The sequence below is a fragment of the Papio anubis genome, chromosome 6, assembly GCF_008728515.1.
Source record: "Papio anubis isolate 15944 chromosome 6, Panubis1.0, whole genome shotgun sequence".
Lineage (NCBI taxonomy): Eukaryota > Metazoa > Chordata > Mammalia > Primates > Cercopithecidae > Papio > Papio anubis.
This window is the reverse complement of record NC_044981.1, coordinates 132,591,525-132,605,392: the sequence shown is the minus strand read 5'-3', so window position 1 is coordinate 132,605,392 and position 13,868 is coordinate 132,591,525. Positions and strand designations below refer to the sequence as shown.

At 42.8% G+C, this 13,868-nt stretch overlaps 1 protein-coding gene across 4 annotated transcripts in view; it reads right to left on the bottom strand.

The window, feature by feature from the left end:
- SAMD3 (sterile alpha motif domain containing 3) overlaps window positions 1-13,539 on the bottom strand; it is a 66,319-nt gene extending 52,780 nt beyond the window's left edge. For 2 of the 4 annotated variants that reach the window (XM_031667447.1, XM_031667448.1), the window contains exons 1-3: window positions 13,084-13,539; window positions 12,223-12,412; window positions 6,817-6,924 (exon numbers count right to left, since the gene is read on the bottom strand). In XM_031667447.1, the coding sequence (XP_031523307.1) occupies window positions 6,817-6,924; window positions 12,223-12,412; window positions 13,084-13,162 (377 nt within the window). In that variant the 5' untranslated portion in view covers window positions 13,163-13,539. The remainder of the gene's footprint in view (window positions 1-6,816; window positions 6,925-12,222; window positions 12,413-13,083) is intronic. The other 2 variants (XM_031667445.1, XM_031667446.1) reach the window with 2 other exon arrangements.
- Between the last annotated feature and the right edge of the window lie 329 nt (window positions 13,540-13,868).

The window sequence follows — 13,868 nt, the reverse complement described above, 5'->3', positions numbered from 1 at the left end:
TGAAACTTCCCTCTTCACCTCATGGTACATATTGGTTCATAGACCTTGTTTCTATTTTGTTTTCTACAGCAACAACCAACAGGTGTCCCAGGCCTTCTGGGAGGCCTGACGCATACCCTCCTCTTGCCTGGAGCCCTGAGTCCTGGGAAGGCTTCCAGACACTGCTGGTCTACCTGCCGTTCCTAGAGCTGCTTCTGCTTTGGGACCACTTGTTAGAATTGAGAGCAGAATTTTTTTTTAAATCTCTTTGGACCCTGTGTCTTAGTGACTGCCCAGACAAGAACAACAATAGGTAAAACTAATGAGCTCCTAAGTTTTTTTCATAAATTAATTCATTCTTCTATTTATTTTACAGATAAGAAAAGTAAGACCTAGTAAGGTTATATAACTTGTCCAAGATTACTCAGCTGGTAAAGGACAGAGCTAGGGTTTAAAACTAAACTCAAATACTTGCCTATCTTCATCTCCGGACTTACCAACCCTGGCTATTAGCAGGTTGACATCCTGGTCTAATATCTATACTTACTGCTCTCCCAGACCATCTGCCCTTTAGCTCTATAATTGAATCACCATGAGTGACGATGGATCTCAAGATATTGCATCTCACCCCCGTGTCTTCCTACAAGGCTCTTGCATTATCTATTGTGGTCACATATATTTCAATTAACAAGAGCCTACAGAAAAAGCTCAATACATCTGTTCCTTCATGCAATGAACATTTGTTGATCACCTGTGTCAGGGACTGGATAGATGAATAAGACTGGTTCCTCTCATCATTCCCTCACCCAGAGCTCTTGGCCTAGGAGACCAAGGAATTGAGGTGTAGGAATTGAGTAGATAAATCACACATCTAAATTGGAACCTTCATTAATGAACCCATAACTAGGCTGGCACACTTCATTGCAGCTTCCCTTTATTGCACACTGGTATTGGATGCACACACAACTGTGTGGCCTCTTGCCTGAACTACCCGTGTGGAAGAGCCTGCAAACAATACATCAGATGTGTTGAAATCCATTGACATTTGCCTTAATCACTGAGCAAAGGCAGAAGGATTGGCTTATTCTACACCATTTCATTGCAGTGGCCAGACCGAGAACAAAAAGAAAGTTTGTCATTAAAATAATTTTTAAATATGCATGAAACCATGACTAATTTATAATTATACCCAAAAACAGAAGCAAAACATCTGGACACATATATTTAAAATTCAAGTGAGCAGTCTTGAAAGTAGTATTTAGGAAGCCTCTACCTGTTTATCTGATTTCATGCCTTGTTAGCTATAAAAGAGAGGTGAACAGTTTCAAACAGGATAGACAAAAAAAAAAAAAGAATAACATTGTAAAAAAAAGCTCTTCCCCAAAAATCACCAGCACATGATGAATATGGGACCTGTTAATCTCTTCTTCCAGAAAGGTCATTTAAGCAATTCAGTAAAGAGCACAGTATCTTCATGACTAGCCTGGGCTACATGTTGAAACCCTCTCTCTATAAAAAATACAAATATTAGCTGGGTGTGGCAGTGCATGCTTGCAGTGAGGAGACTGAGGTGGGAGAATTGTTTGAGCCTGGGAAGTGGAGGTTGCAATGAGCTGAGATAGTGCCACTGCACCCCAGCCTGGATGACAGAGTGAGACCCTGTATCAAAAAAATTTTTTTAAAGAGCACAGTATCTGCTGTCACTGGAGAAAACTGCAATGCGCCACAGCACTCTAGCGTTTGCTTGGACACCCAATTCACCCACTGAACACACACCTCATTTTCACTACTGTTAGAGCCATTCCAAGAGCTAGAGTCAGGTGAATTTCCAGGCTTTTTTTTTTGGTCAGCAAACAATCTGGATGGAATGGATATGTTCACTTCAGGGAAAACAGGAAAAAAAAAAAAAAAACCCACAAGAATGGTAACTGCCAGCTTGCGAGGTGTGGTAACAGCTGCCAGGTGCTTTAATACGTTCTATCATTGGGACCTCATAGGACTACATATTGAGGTTCAGGAGACATGGTTCAGAAACCATTTGGTGGGCAAATGGAGGAGTCAAGATTTGAACCCAATATGTGAGACTCCAAAAGCTGGCACTTATTCCCCATCCCTCTCTACCTCTTGAAAAAGGCTGGCTTCAAGAAAGCCCTGTGGTCAAACACCTTCGGATTTCTAGCCTGTTATGGATGAATGGCCTATAGACCCCTGGAGTTTGGTTCTGTTAAAAAAAAAAAAAAAAAAAAATTAACATATGGATTGTATTAAAATATCTAAAAAAATTGATGTTATTGAAATATTTATCCCTTCCTATGAAAGTGTATTCAGTCGCCGGGCGCGGTGGCTCAAGCCTGTAATCCCAGCACTTTGGGAGGCCGAGACGGGCGGATCACGAGGTCAGGAGATCGAGACCATCCTGGCTAACACGGTGAAACCCCGTCTCTATTAAGAAATACAAAAAACTAGCCGGGCGAGGTGGCAGGCGCCTGTAGTCCCAGCTACACGGGAGGCTGAGGCAGGAGAATGGCGGGAACCCGGGAGGCGGAGCTTGCAGTGAGCTGAGATCCGGCCACTGCACTCCAGCCTGGGTGACAGAGCGAGACTCCGTCTCAAAAAAAAAAAAAAAAAAAAAAGAAAGTGTATTCAGTCTTTCATTGGCTCACACATCCCAAGATTTATTTTATTTTATTTTATTTTATTTTATTTGGACAGAGTCTCACTATGTCACCTAGGCTGGAGTGCAATGGCGTGATCTCAGCTCACTGTAACCTCTGCCTCCTGGATTCAAGTGATTCTACTGCCTCAGCCTCTCGAGTAGCTGGGATTACAGGTGCACGACACCATGCCAGGCTAATTTTTGTATTTTTAGTAGAGACGGAGTTTTACCATGTTGGCCAGACTGCTCTCAAACTCCTGACCTCAGGTGATCCACCCGCCTCAGCCTCCCAAAGTGCTGGGATTATAGGCATGAGCCACCATGCCCGGCCCCAAGTTCCATTTTAAAGCTCCTATTGAGCCTCTATGTGCAAGCAGCCAAGCTAAATGCCGGGTTTACAATAGCCAAAAAAATAGTCATTGTCCTTGAAGCACTTAAAGTCTAATGAGAGAATACAAACTTTAAAGTGATCAATTTCATTAGCTAGTTTACAAGTCAAGCACGAGATAAGTAGATGGTACTATACACAGAGGAAGGGCTCCGTGCCTGGCCTGGAATGTCACCAGAGGCTTTCTGTAGAAGGATGTTGAGCAGAGGAAGGGAACTACACACCATGACACAAAAATCATACAGTAGGCCCTTAATCAACAACTGTCGACTGAAGAGTGCCCTAGGCAGAGGGGCAGGAGAAAGGGACCAAGAGTGGCTCCAACAATCTGGCTCACAGGGTTGGATGGTGGAGCCACCATCTGAGATAGGACATTTGAGGGGAGAGAATCTTCTGCCCCCTCTCAATCCACAGCCCTGGATAAACGGCAGGGCCATAGGGGAATTATTTAAAATAGGTACTTCACCCTGCCTTTATGGGCCACTCCTCCCACACAGCTGATTGCCCAGGAGGGGACACCTGATTCAAGCTGGGCCCATGAACAAAGCAACACTGAAAGACAGAGTCAGTTGGCTGGGAGGACCTGAGCTGTTTATAGGGAGAATTTCCTTTGGAGTTGGTACTAGGGCAAGGCAGTCGTATGCCAGGCAGTTTGAGGGAAGCAGAACAGCCAGAAGTAGTATGATAAATCTGTCCTCGTAGGGAGAAGCAAGGAAATGAGGCCGACTAGACAGGGAAGCAGAATGGAGACAGAGACGACCTGTGAGAAAGGAAGGGACTACTTCTCTGCCTGGCTTTCCAGCACCTGTTTCTTCATGCTCGGGAACTTACTTGTTCTGCCCTTAGATGCTGGGAAATGCTTTGCTTACAATAAACTCCCGTTGTCTTTACTGTGAGAGGAATTTTGTTTCTTACTGCCAAATACATACGAAGGCAGGAAAGATAAGTTTACTTTTTGAAACATTAACCCCAAGGTACAGCATGCAGAGATGGGCAGCTGGTGGTAAACAGAGAAGTAAAGGGCTTAGGAGAGACTTTACGACCAGAGATAAAGATAGGGGCGTGTCACTTCTAGGTTCCAAACCCTTCTACTTCTCTCAGTTTCTTAGCCAGTCCTATTTTTCTCCTCCCCCTTGCCAGGTGTTATGAAGAATGTGAAATGCTATTAAGTGAGCCATGTGAAAACAATTGGAATAACCCTGCCCAGCCAGTATCACAGGAGCATGATGAGGACCAAATGTTAGAGGGCTTAGAAAGGAGGAAAGATAGCCTGGGCAACACACCGAGATCTCATCTCTACATATCATTTAAAAAAGTAGCTGGGCCTGGTAGTGCATACCTGTGGTCCCAGCTACTCCCGAAGGTTAAGGCAGGAGGACTGCCGGAGCCTGAAAGGTCAAGGCTGCAGTGAGCCCTGATTGCATCACTGCACTCCAGCCTGGGTGATAGAGTGAGACCCCATGTCATCAAAAAAAAAAAAAAGAAAGAAAAAGGAAAAGAGAAGACCTACAGGTATAGAAGGTTGCATCCTTATCTGCTGTGTTAAGTAGGCAGAGAAAAGACACCCTAAGGAAAGCAGGAACACCTCCAGGAGCAGGGCTGGAGAAATGGTTGTACACCGAGTGTCCTCTGTGTGCTTCCACTCTGCTTGGAACTTGGCAGGCATTCTCTATTCTTAATGCTCAAAACAGCACCATGAGAAAGTATCATTATTATTTCCATTTTGCAGATGAGGATACAGAGACAGTGCTACCAGGGTAGGTAGCACTGGGTCTAATCACGGTTCTCCCCAACTCTACTCACACTTCCACAGTTATAGACATGGGGACTGGCTGCAATTAGCAGCTTCCTGTTGGAAGGGGTAGTGGAGAGCTCATGGCTTACTCCGTGCACCTGGAGCCAATCACAGGCAAGCTCTAGGAATCAGCAAGCACCCATGAGTGGGAAGGAGGGGAATGAAGCCACTTTACAAATGGATTTCCACTTTCTGAATCGTAGTTCAATCCAGGAAGACCAAGGCAATGAATTTCACACGTAGGACATGCCCTTCCACCTTCTTCGTCGCCACCCCAAACAAGAGTCAGTGGGCCCTAACACTGGGAGATCTTGAGGCACCGAGGCTGTGGGGCTGGAGGTGGGGTCCAAGGTTGAAGAGAGGGAAAGAGAGCAGAAAGGACAGCCCAGAGCCAAAGCCCATTTGCAGGAGCTCCTCATCAAAGCTGCTGCTCTTCTCTGCGCTCATAGGGCTGCTGGGACCTTGCAGGCCTGAGTCAGAGGCTGTTGCCCAGTCCCCTGAGCTTTCATGCTGAGGGTGGCTAGGTCCTGTGCTGAGGCAGTAACAGCCCACTTCGAAAAAATAGCTAGAAACCCTTTGACTGCTCTAAATCTCGTTTGTACTCATTTACAAAAAGGAGAGAATAATGCCCACCTTTCTGAACTGCTGTGTGGGCAAAACGAGCTGATGGTGTAAATGGTTTGTGAAAACTACATCCTTTCTTGTCTATTGCCCGATTATTCTTTCTGTGCAAGCTGACAGTCTCTCTTTTCAATGAACTACGTTTAAGGCATTGCATTTGCTTGTTAGTGGCTGGAGACAATAGGTAATCTGAGTTATGGATGCACGGATTGCCTGGGTGGGATGGCTGTGAAATGCTCTAGGACAGGAGTTCTTAACCCCCAGGCCACATACCAGTACTGGTTCATGGCCTGTTAGGAACCAAGCCACACAGCAGGAGGTGAGCAGCAGGTGAGCGAGCGAAGCTTCATCTATATTTATAGCCACTTCCCATCACTGGCATTACCACCTGAGCTCCGCCTCCTGTCAGATCAGTGAGCATTAGATGCTCATAGGAGCGCAAACCCTATTGTGAACTGTGCATGTGAAGGATCTAGCTTGCGCACTCCTTCTGAGAATCTGATGCCTGATGATCTGTCACTGTCTCCCAACACCCCAAGATGGGACTGTCTAGTTGCAGAAAAATAAGCTCAGGGCCCTCACTGATTCTATGTTATGGTGAGTTGTATGATTATTTCATTATATATTAGAATATAATAATAGAAATAAAGTGCACAATAAATGGGATGTGCTTGACTCATCCCCAAACCATCTCCCCGACCCCAGTCCTCGGAAAAACTGTTTTCCATGAAATCAGTCTCTGGTGTCGAAAAGATTGGGAACCACTGTTCTAGGGGATGCTGTGACCTCCGTATCACATCTTACCTATGACCATCTCAGCACCAAATCCTACATGTGGTTCTCTAAGTCTACCGTTTTCCTTTGTTCTGCTGTAATCCATATATTGAAATATTATACTATGTAAAACCCAGTGTAGGAACATGGAGGAAACGTTTACCAAAACAACTGGAATATAAAGCAAATGGCGTACCTCCCTCTAACGGGAGAGTCAAGTTAAAGCAACAACTACAAAATTCAAAACTCAAACTCCACCAAGGGATACTCTATAGAACATTATTCACTGAATAAATTTCATCTTTGTGACTACTGCCAATCACCTTGAAGAGTTTATCACAGAGAAATCCTCTTTTTCCTTAAAAATGTACACTTGAAACATGTACACTATCATTCTAAAACTTCACTTTTCCAGTACAAAGATCAGGAAATTTAATCTTCATCTTTTACCAAATATCTTTATCACTGGATAAAAATATATTCCCTTCCAGGAAAACAAAAAGTTTCAAATTAGAAATACATCTAAACATATGAAACTTTATCAAGAAGAAATAGAGAAGAATGTTATTTGGCTTTAAACTGTCTTAAAGTTGGTATCCCCACCTCTGTTTCAATACTCTTTGGTCAATTAGTTCATTATCAAGGTTTTCAGCTGGATAGAAAGATGGCATTCGCTCCCCATGGCTGGCTGGACTAGAGGACTCTTCATCCCTGTAACGAAGAAAGAAGAGGTGGGTCAGGCACTATTCAACAGGTGACATGACCATTGATCTCACAGCAGCTCAGAGGGTAGCACCAGCCCAGAGTAAGTATCATGGTCTGTGTCCACTTCCAAGTTCCACATTAGACTCATGAGTAAGAGAACGGAAAGAAGGCCCCTCTGGCGTCATTTAATTAATTGATTCCTACGTGCCAGGAGGCAGACTGCTGCCAGTTCATAATGCTGTTTTCACCGATCTATCCTATTTTTAAATGGCATTAAGACAATATTTTCCAGCCAGGCGTGGTGGCTCGCACCTGTAATCCCAGCACTTTGGGAGGCTGAGGCAGGCGGATCACGAGGTCAGGAGATCGAGACCATCCTGGATAACACGGTGAAACCCCGTCTCTACTAAAAATACAAAAAATTAGCCAGGCGTGGTGGCAGGCACCCGTAGTCCCAGCTACTCGGGAGGCTGAGGCAGGAGAATGGCGTAAACCCGGGAGGCGGAGCTTGTAGTGAGACGAGATCTCACCACTGCACTCCAGCCTGGGCTACAGAGCAAGACCCCATCTCACACACACACACACACAAAAGATAATATTTTCCTTTATGAAATGATGGTGATCGTAGAATGTTTCTTTTTTAGCTAATATTCTTGTCTGGCAAAATTAAATGGTAAACTTTCAGATCCCTACTCTGCTCTCTGCCACTTTGGGAGACATTTTATTATCTGTGAAACCTCATGATCTTAGAAATACACTCTACTAACTCCCTCATTTTCCAAGTAACGCAACTGAAGCCTAGAAGGCAAAGCAACTCCTGGTGAGCTACTCAGTAGCAGTGCCAGGATTTGAACTCAGTTTTTCACCTTCCTGACCAATGATTTTTCTACCAGTTTCAACAAGAACAACAACCACAAAGCAACTGCAAATATGCCCACTTATTTCATATCCCCATCATTTGCTGAGGTATCAACAAGACGCTAAATATCCTGCCCAGAAGTGGCCTACAAATCCTTTTTAAAATAACATGCCAGGCCGGGTATGGTGGCTCACATCTGTAATCCCAGCATTTTGGGAGGCCAAGGCAAGTGGATCACCTTACGTCAGGATTTTGAGGCCAGCCTGGCCAAGATGACAAAGCCTTGTCTCTACTCAAAACACAAAAATCAGCTGGACGTGGTGGCAGGCACCTGTAATCTCAGCTACTCGGGAGACTGAGGCAGGAGAATCACTTGAACCTGGGAGGTGGAGGTTGCAGTGAGCTGAGATCATGCCATTGCACTGTAGCCTGAGCAACAAGAGTGAAACTCCATTAAAAAAAAAAAAAAGGCCAGGTGTAAACCAAAAATACAATTCTAAGGCCCCCAACCATTTGAATGGACCCCTCCTCTCAGCTAAAGGCATTCCAAAATTAACCTGAAAAACTAGTTCAGGCCATGATGGGAAGGGAAGATTGGACATGCTTCATTATACCCTCCTCCCTTTTAGAATTCAGGAAAAGTTGACCAGCATTAACATCAACACAGACATTCAGTCTAATAAGAAACATTTATGGGCCAGGCATGGTAGATCACGCCTGTAATCCCAGCATTTTGGGAGGCCGAGGCAGGTGGACCACTAGGTCAGGAGATCAAGACCATCCTGGCTAACACAGTGAAACCCTATCTTTACTAAAAATACAAAAAATTAGCCAGGCGTGGTGGCTGGCGCCTATAGCCCAGCTACTCAGGAGGCTGAGGCAGGAGAATCGCTTGAACCTGGGAGGCAGAGGTTGCAGTCAGCCGAGACAGCACCACTGCATTCCAGCCTGGAAGACAAAGCAAGACTCCATTTCAAACAAAAAAGAGATACATTTATGATCTATTCTGTCTGAAGCCTGCTACCTGGAGGCTTCAACTGCATGAGAAAACCTTAGTCTCCACAACCCCTTATAACCCAGACATTTCTATTGATAATAACTCTTTCAATCAATTGCCAATCAGAATTTTTTTTTTTTTTTTTTTGAGACGGAGTCTTGCTTTGTCACCCAGGCTGCAGTGCAGTGGCCGGATCTCGGCTCACTGCAACCTTTGCCTCCTGGGTTCATGCCATTCTCCTGCCTCAGCCTCCTGAGTAGCTGGGATTACAGGTGCCCGCCACCACGCCCAGCTAATTTTAGTAGAGACGGGGTTTCACCGTGTTAGCCAGGATGGTCTCAATCTCCTGACCTCGTGATTCACCTGCCTCTGCCTCCCAAAGTGCTGGGATTACAGGCGTGAGCCACCACGCCAGGCTTTTTTTTTTTTTTTTTGAGACAGAGTCTCGCTCTGTCACTCAGGCTGGAGTACAATGATACGATCTCGGCTCACTGCAAACTCTGCCTCCCAGGTTCAAGCAATTCTCCTGCCTCAACCTCCTGAGTAGCTGGGATTACAGACACCCACCACCATGCCTGGCTAATTTTTGTATTTTTAGTAGAGACGGGGTTTCACCATGTTGGTCAGGCTGGTCTCGAACTCCTGACCTCAAGTGATCTGCCCACCTTGGTCTCCCAAAGTGCTGGGATTACAGGCATGACCCACTGCACTGAGCTGCCAATCAGAAAAATTTTAAATCCGCCTTTGAGCTGTTCTGCGCTTCCAGTTCAAACAAATGTAAATCTTACACTGACTAATGTGTTATGCCTCCCTAAAATGTATAAAAGCAAGCTGTACCTGACTACATTGGGCACATGTCATCAGGACCTTCTGAAGCTGTGTCATGGATGCATCCTTAACCTTGGCAAAATAAACTTTCTCAATTGATTGAGACCTGTCTCAGAGACTTTTGGGTTCACACAGGCAACCACTAGCCATTAATGGGAATCTACTCAAACGGAAACCTATCAGCTATCTCAGATCTAGAATGCCATCACAGCCTCTTTAGAAGGGACCTAAAGTATCACTTATTCTACCTACTTCATTTTACAATTGAAGAAGCTAAAACTAAAAGGGGTCAGACAAATTTCCAAGGCTGGATGAGGGGCTAATATCATGACAGGGGGTTGAAATCAGGTGTCTTGATAGCTAGCTTCAGGGTTCTTCTGTACACCGAGTCTCCTATCTTTATTAAACACTCTCTAAGGGGGTTTAATTAAACAGCGTATTCTCATGGCTCTTTCTACTATCATTCTCACTTGATGATTGTCAAGTGACAACATAGTTAATAAATACATTTGACAATAAGCAAATACAACCAACAAGCATTTTAATCAAATATAAAGCAGTAAGTTTTCTCTTCTCACATGCAATTGTAATGCTGCACCAGAAGAATTTAATCTAAATACAAGACAAACAAATCCCTAAGGTGAGTCAGCTGCTTGTGGGTAGAGTGCAAAGTCCCCACTCATAAATCCCCAGACAAACAGTGGTCCCAGTCTTGGCCATGTTTGAAACTAGCTTTCTTAACCCGGTTAACAAAGTTTCATATTTAACACAGGACTATTTTAGTCTAGGAGAAAAAGGACAGATTTGCTCAAAGATTGTGATACTCCTAACATCAGTGTGAATTAAAGAGGAGGTAAGTACCATATTACTTTTCACAATGTACAGATGAAGAAGCAGGAATGCCAACATTTAATATAATCAATCCAAGTCAGTGGTAGAACCAGGAAGGAAGCCCAGGTTTCCTGGCAGTCCAGCCAGTTCTCTTTTGCTTGAGAACATTACAAACTGATTTGCAGTGGAAACAAGACTGCCTGTTTTCTTCTAAGCTGTGCCTAAGGCAATATCAAGATTCCACTCAATGGAAGGGAACTTCCAGCTCAAAAGTCCTACTCATCCCAAAATGCAAGGAAATTACCTTGATCTCTCTTTCAGGTTCCTACCCTTCCCTTGCTGGGAAGGAGTAAAAGCTTGCAATGGGAACTTCATCAAAACTTACATGTTCAAGAGTGTCCTCTTTTACACAGATATGCCAAAACAATGTTTAGAAATCCTTCAAATAAATCAGCTGGGGGCCGGGCGAAGCAGCTCTTGCCTGTAATCCCAGCACTTTAGGAGGCTGAGGTGGGAGGATGGCTTGAGGCCAGGAGTTGGAGACCAACCTGGGCAACATAGTGAGACCACCATTTGTTTAAAAAAATAAAAATAGATTAGCCAGGCATGGTGTTGAGTGCCTGTAATCCCAACTACTTGGGAGGCGGAAGCAGGAGGATTGCTTGAGCCCAGGAATTCGAAGCTGTGTGAGCTATGATCCTGCTGTCACAGCATTCCAGCCTGGGGGTCAGACTGAGATCCATCTCCAAAAAAACCAAAAAGCTTTTTTTTTAAAAAAATCAATTAGTAGAATTTCCAGTCCAGCTCTATACCATCCCTTCAAGGCTACCTATTCCCCTCCATGTCCCAAATATTCAAATATTCTAGAAATAAACTTGCTTATGTCAGGTCTCTACCATTATATTACTTATCAAGGAGAAAGAGAGAAATCTTTATTATTACCAATCTAATCTCAAAAAATTAAAGTAAAAACATAGAATAGATTTTATCAATCATCAAAATCTTTAAAATTTATTTAATCTTAGAAACCTTACAAAAAAATCTTGAAAATGGAAAAATCAAATCAGAATGGCCGAAATGATCCCAGGGCATAGATGGATGTGTAAAATGAAAATTTCAGCCTTATAAATCCTGTTATCATTTCTTTCCATTGCAGAAGTCAGTGATTAAAAAACAAACAGATAAAACCATCCCCAAACTTCAGAGCTTTTATCTGCCACCACTACTTTTTCTACATGATTTTTTGGGGTGTTTCATAGTATTCATTATTATAAGGATACTCTTAAAAAATTAGAAAACTCATGTGACAATAATGTGTTTAGCAAATTACATCGTAAAGGCAACTAGAGGAGAGTATAAGTTCATTACTCTAAGAAATCCTAGGAAAATAAATAACTAGATTAATAAATAAACAGTTTTGGGAAAAGCAAAGGAGCAATCAAGATGCCTTTTCCAAAGCCTGATCTTAAAACCAGAGCTTCAGGATCCGTTTCTCCTTCTGTTACATGTCTATTTCAACTGCTTGTTCCACAGCATTTTACATAGAAACTCCTTGCTAATAGGACTTCCCTAATGATTGGAATCAGTGTTTAAAAAATGGTGTATAAGAAAGTTTCTTGATTCTTAAAATTTTACAACCTCCTTTGCTCAAATATTAGAAATACTGTACATACAGTCTAGCAGAAAATGATCACAATTTTCAAAGGGCTTTAAACCCAAACGTCATGCTCTAGACACCATTGGGAAAGCTTGGGAAAAAAAAATTAAGGCCATTTATGAACATACTCACTCTCGGGCTGCTTCTGTTTGCATGACCAGGGCTGCCTCTTTGGGGTTTTCCGGGGACTTCAGTCCTTGAGTGTTCTGCTTGTATTTTTTAATTAAATCCATCAGAACAGCCTGGTGCCCAATTTTCTTTACCAGTTGCTGAACCATCCGATCATTAAGTGCGAGAAGAGCGGCCCCACTTACTTCTTCCTCTGGGAAAAAGAAAAAAAATTAGTTTCTACATGGCTTTCTGGCAAAACACAGGCATTCTGAAGAGGCAAAATTCCCTCTAGTGATAAAAGGATCATCTAAACTTGTCCCCTGCCATTATAAATGGATCCATATTTTTGACAAAGACAGAACTCCAATGTTGCATAATTCCAAATCAATGCCTGGTCCTAAGAAAGCACCAGAACATGGAATCACAATAAAAAACTTATTATTTCCGCATTAACACCCTCCCCATTCTAGTTCTCTCTAACTGGTATTGTTTTTATAAAGAAAAAAATCTTAGGAAATTATTCTTCGTAATACCTCCTAGCCGGTATTCAACCTTATAAACCCAACACTACAAAAAGTACATACTGTATTACTTAAGAACAAAAGCAATATTAAATGCATATATCAAATATGTATTTTAAATGACCCCTAAGACTTTATTTTATTTGAGTTCTTGAAACACTATATTCTCCTGTGGATGTTACTTTCAAGTGGAAACTCTGCTACAGTCCATAAAGAAATGTAAAGTTCTCTACTGCAGCAACCCCACATCCACATTTACATGCACACAGACATTTGGCAACAAAAGTAATTTTCAGTAAGAGAGGACATCAGAATATCTAGGTTGCTCAATTAAAATTTTTGGAAAGTATAAACAACTCACCTTGAAACCTATGAACTAGCTCGCCTAAATTTTTCTCCACCAACCAACTGCAGACCTGCTCAACTGACCAGGTTTCCATTGCTGTCTCCTGTAAATACACCTGTAGAGCAAAAGGTCAGAGAATTCTCCAGCTTTTCTTTCTGATTGTGCCTTAATTTTTTTTTAATAGCCCCTTCCTTTGCTAGACTCCTTTATACTCTCAATGTTAAGCTTTTTAAAAATTACGATTTTTACAATGTACATTTAAAAATTGCTAACAAAACACACACTCACTTTAAAAATAAGACCTGATTTAAAACTATTTCCTAGTATCTCATTTCTCAGATTTCTTCACCTTCTCCTACTTTTTTTCCACAGGCATCCTAAGCTTTACTAACAGACAGCCAGAGACACACAATGGTACCCAATCCTGTACCATTAACACCCAGGTTTCTTCACAAATAAAAGAAAGGTGTGAAATTCACCAGTACCAGGCTCCTCAGGAAGTGGTTGACATTTACAGAAGGGGTGGGCAGGGGAGGAAGGGAGGAAGGATCAGATAAAAGCCTGACAGAGATACTTAGTAAACCAAGACTGGTTAACCCCTTGCTTCTCCTAGCTAGGAGAAGGAGATTGTAACTTACTGCTTCTCATTGTTTTCCTTTAGCAAGAGGAGGAAGTAGGACCCAAATTTCTCAGGAGAATCTGAATGTTTCTGTCCTTCCTTCCAATACTACTCTTACATATCCCTCTGAGTTCTAGAACTCTATTGGACACTGTTATGATTGGTGAGATAACTAGGATAA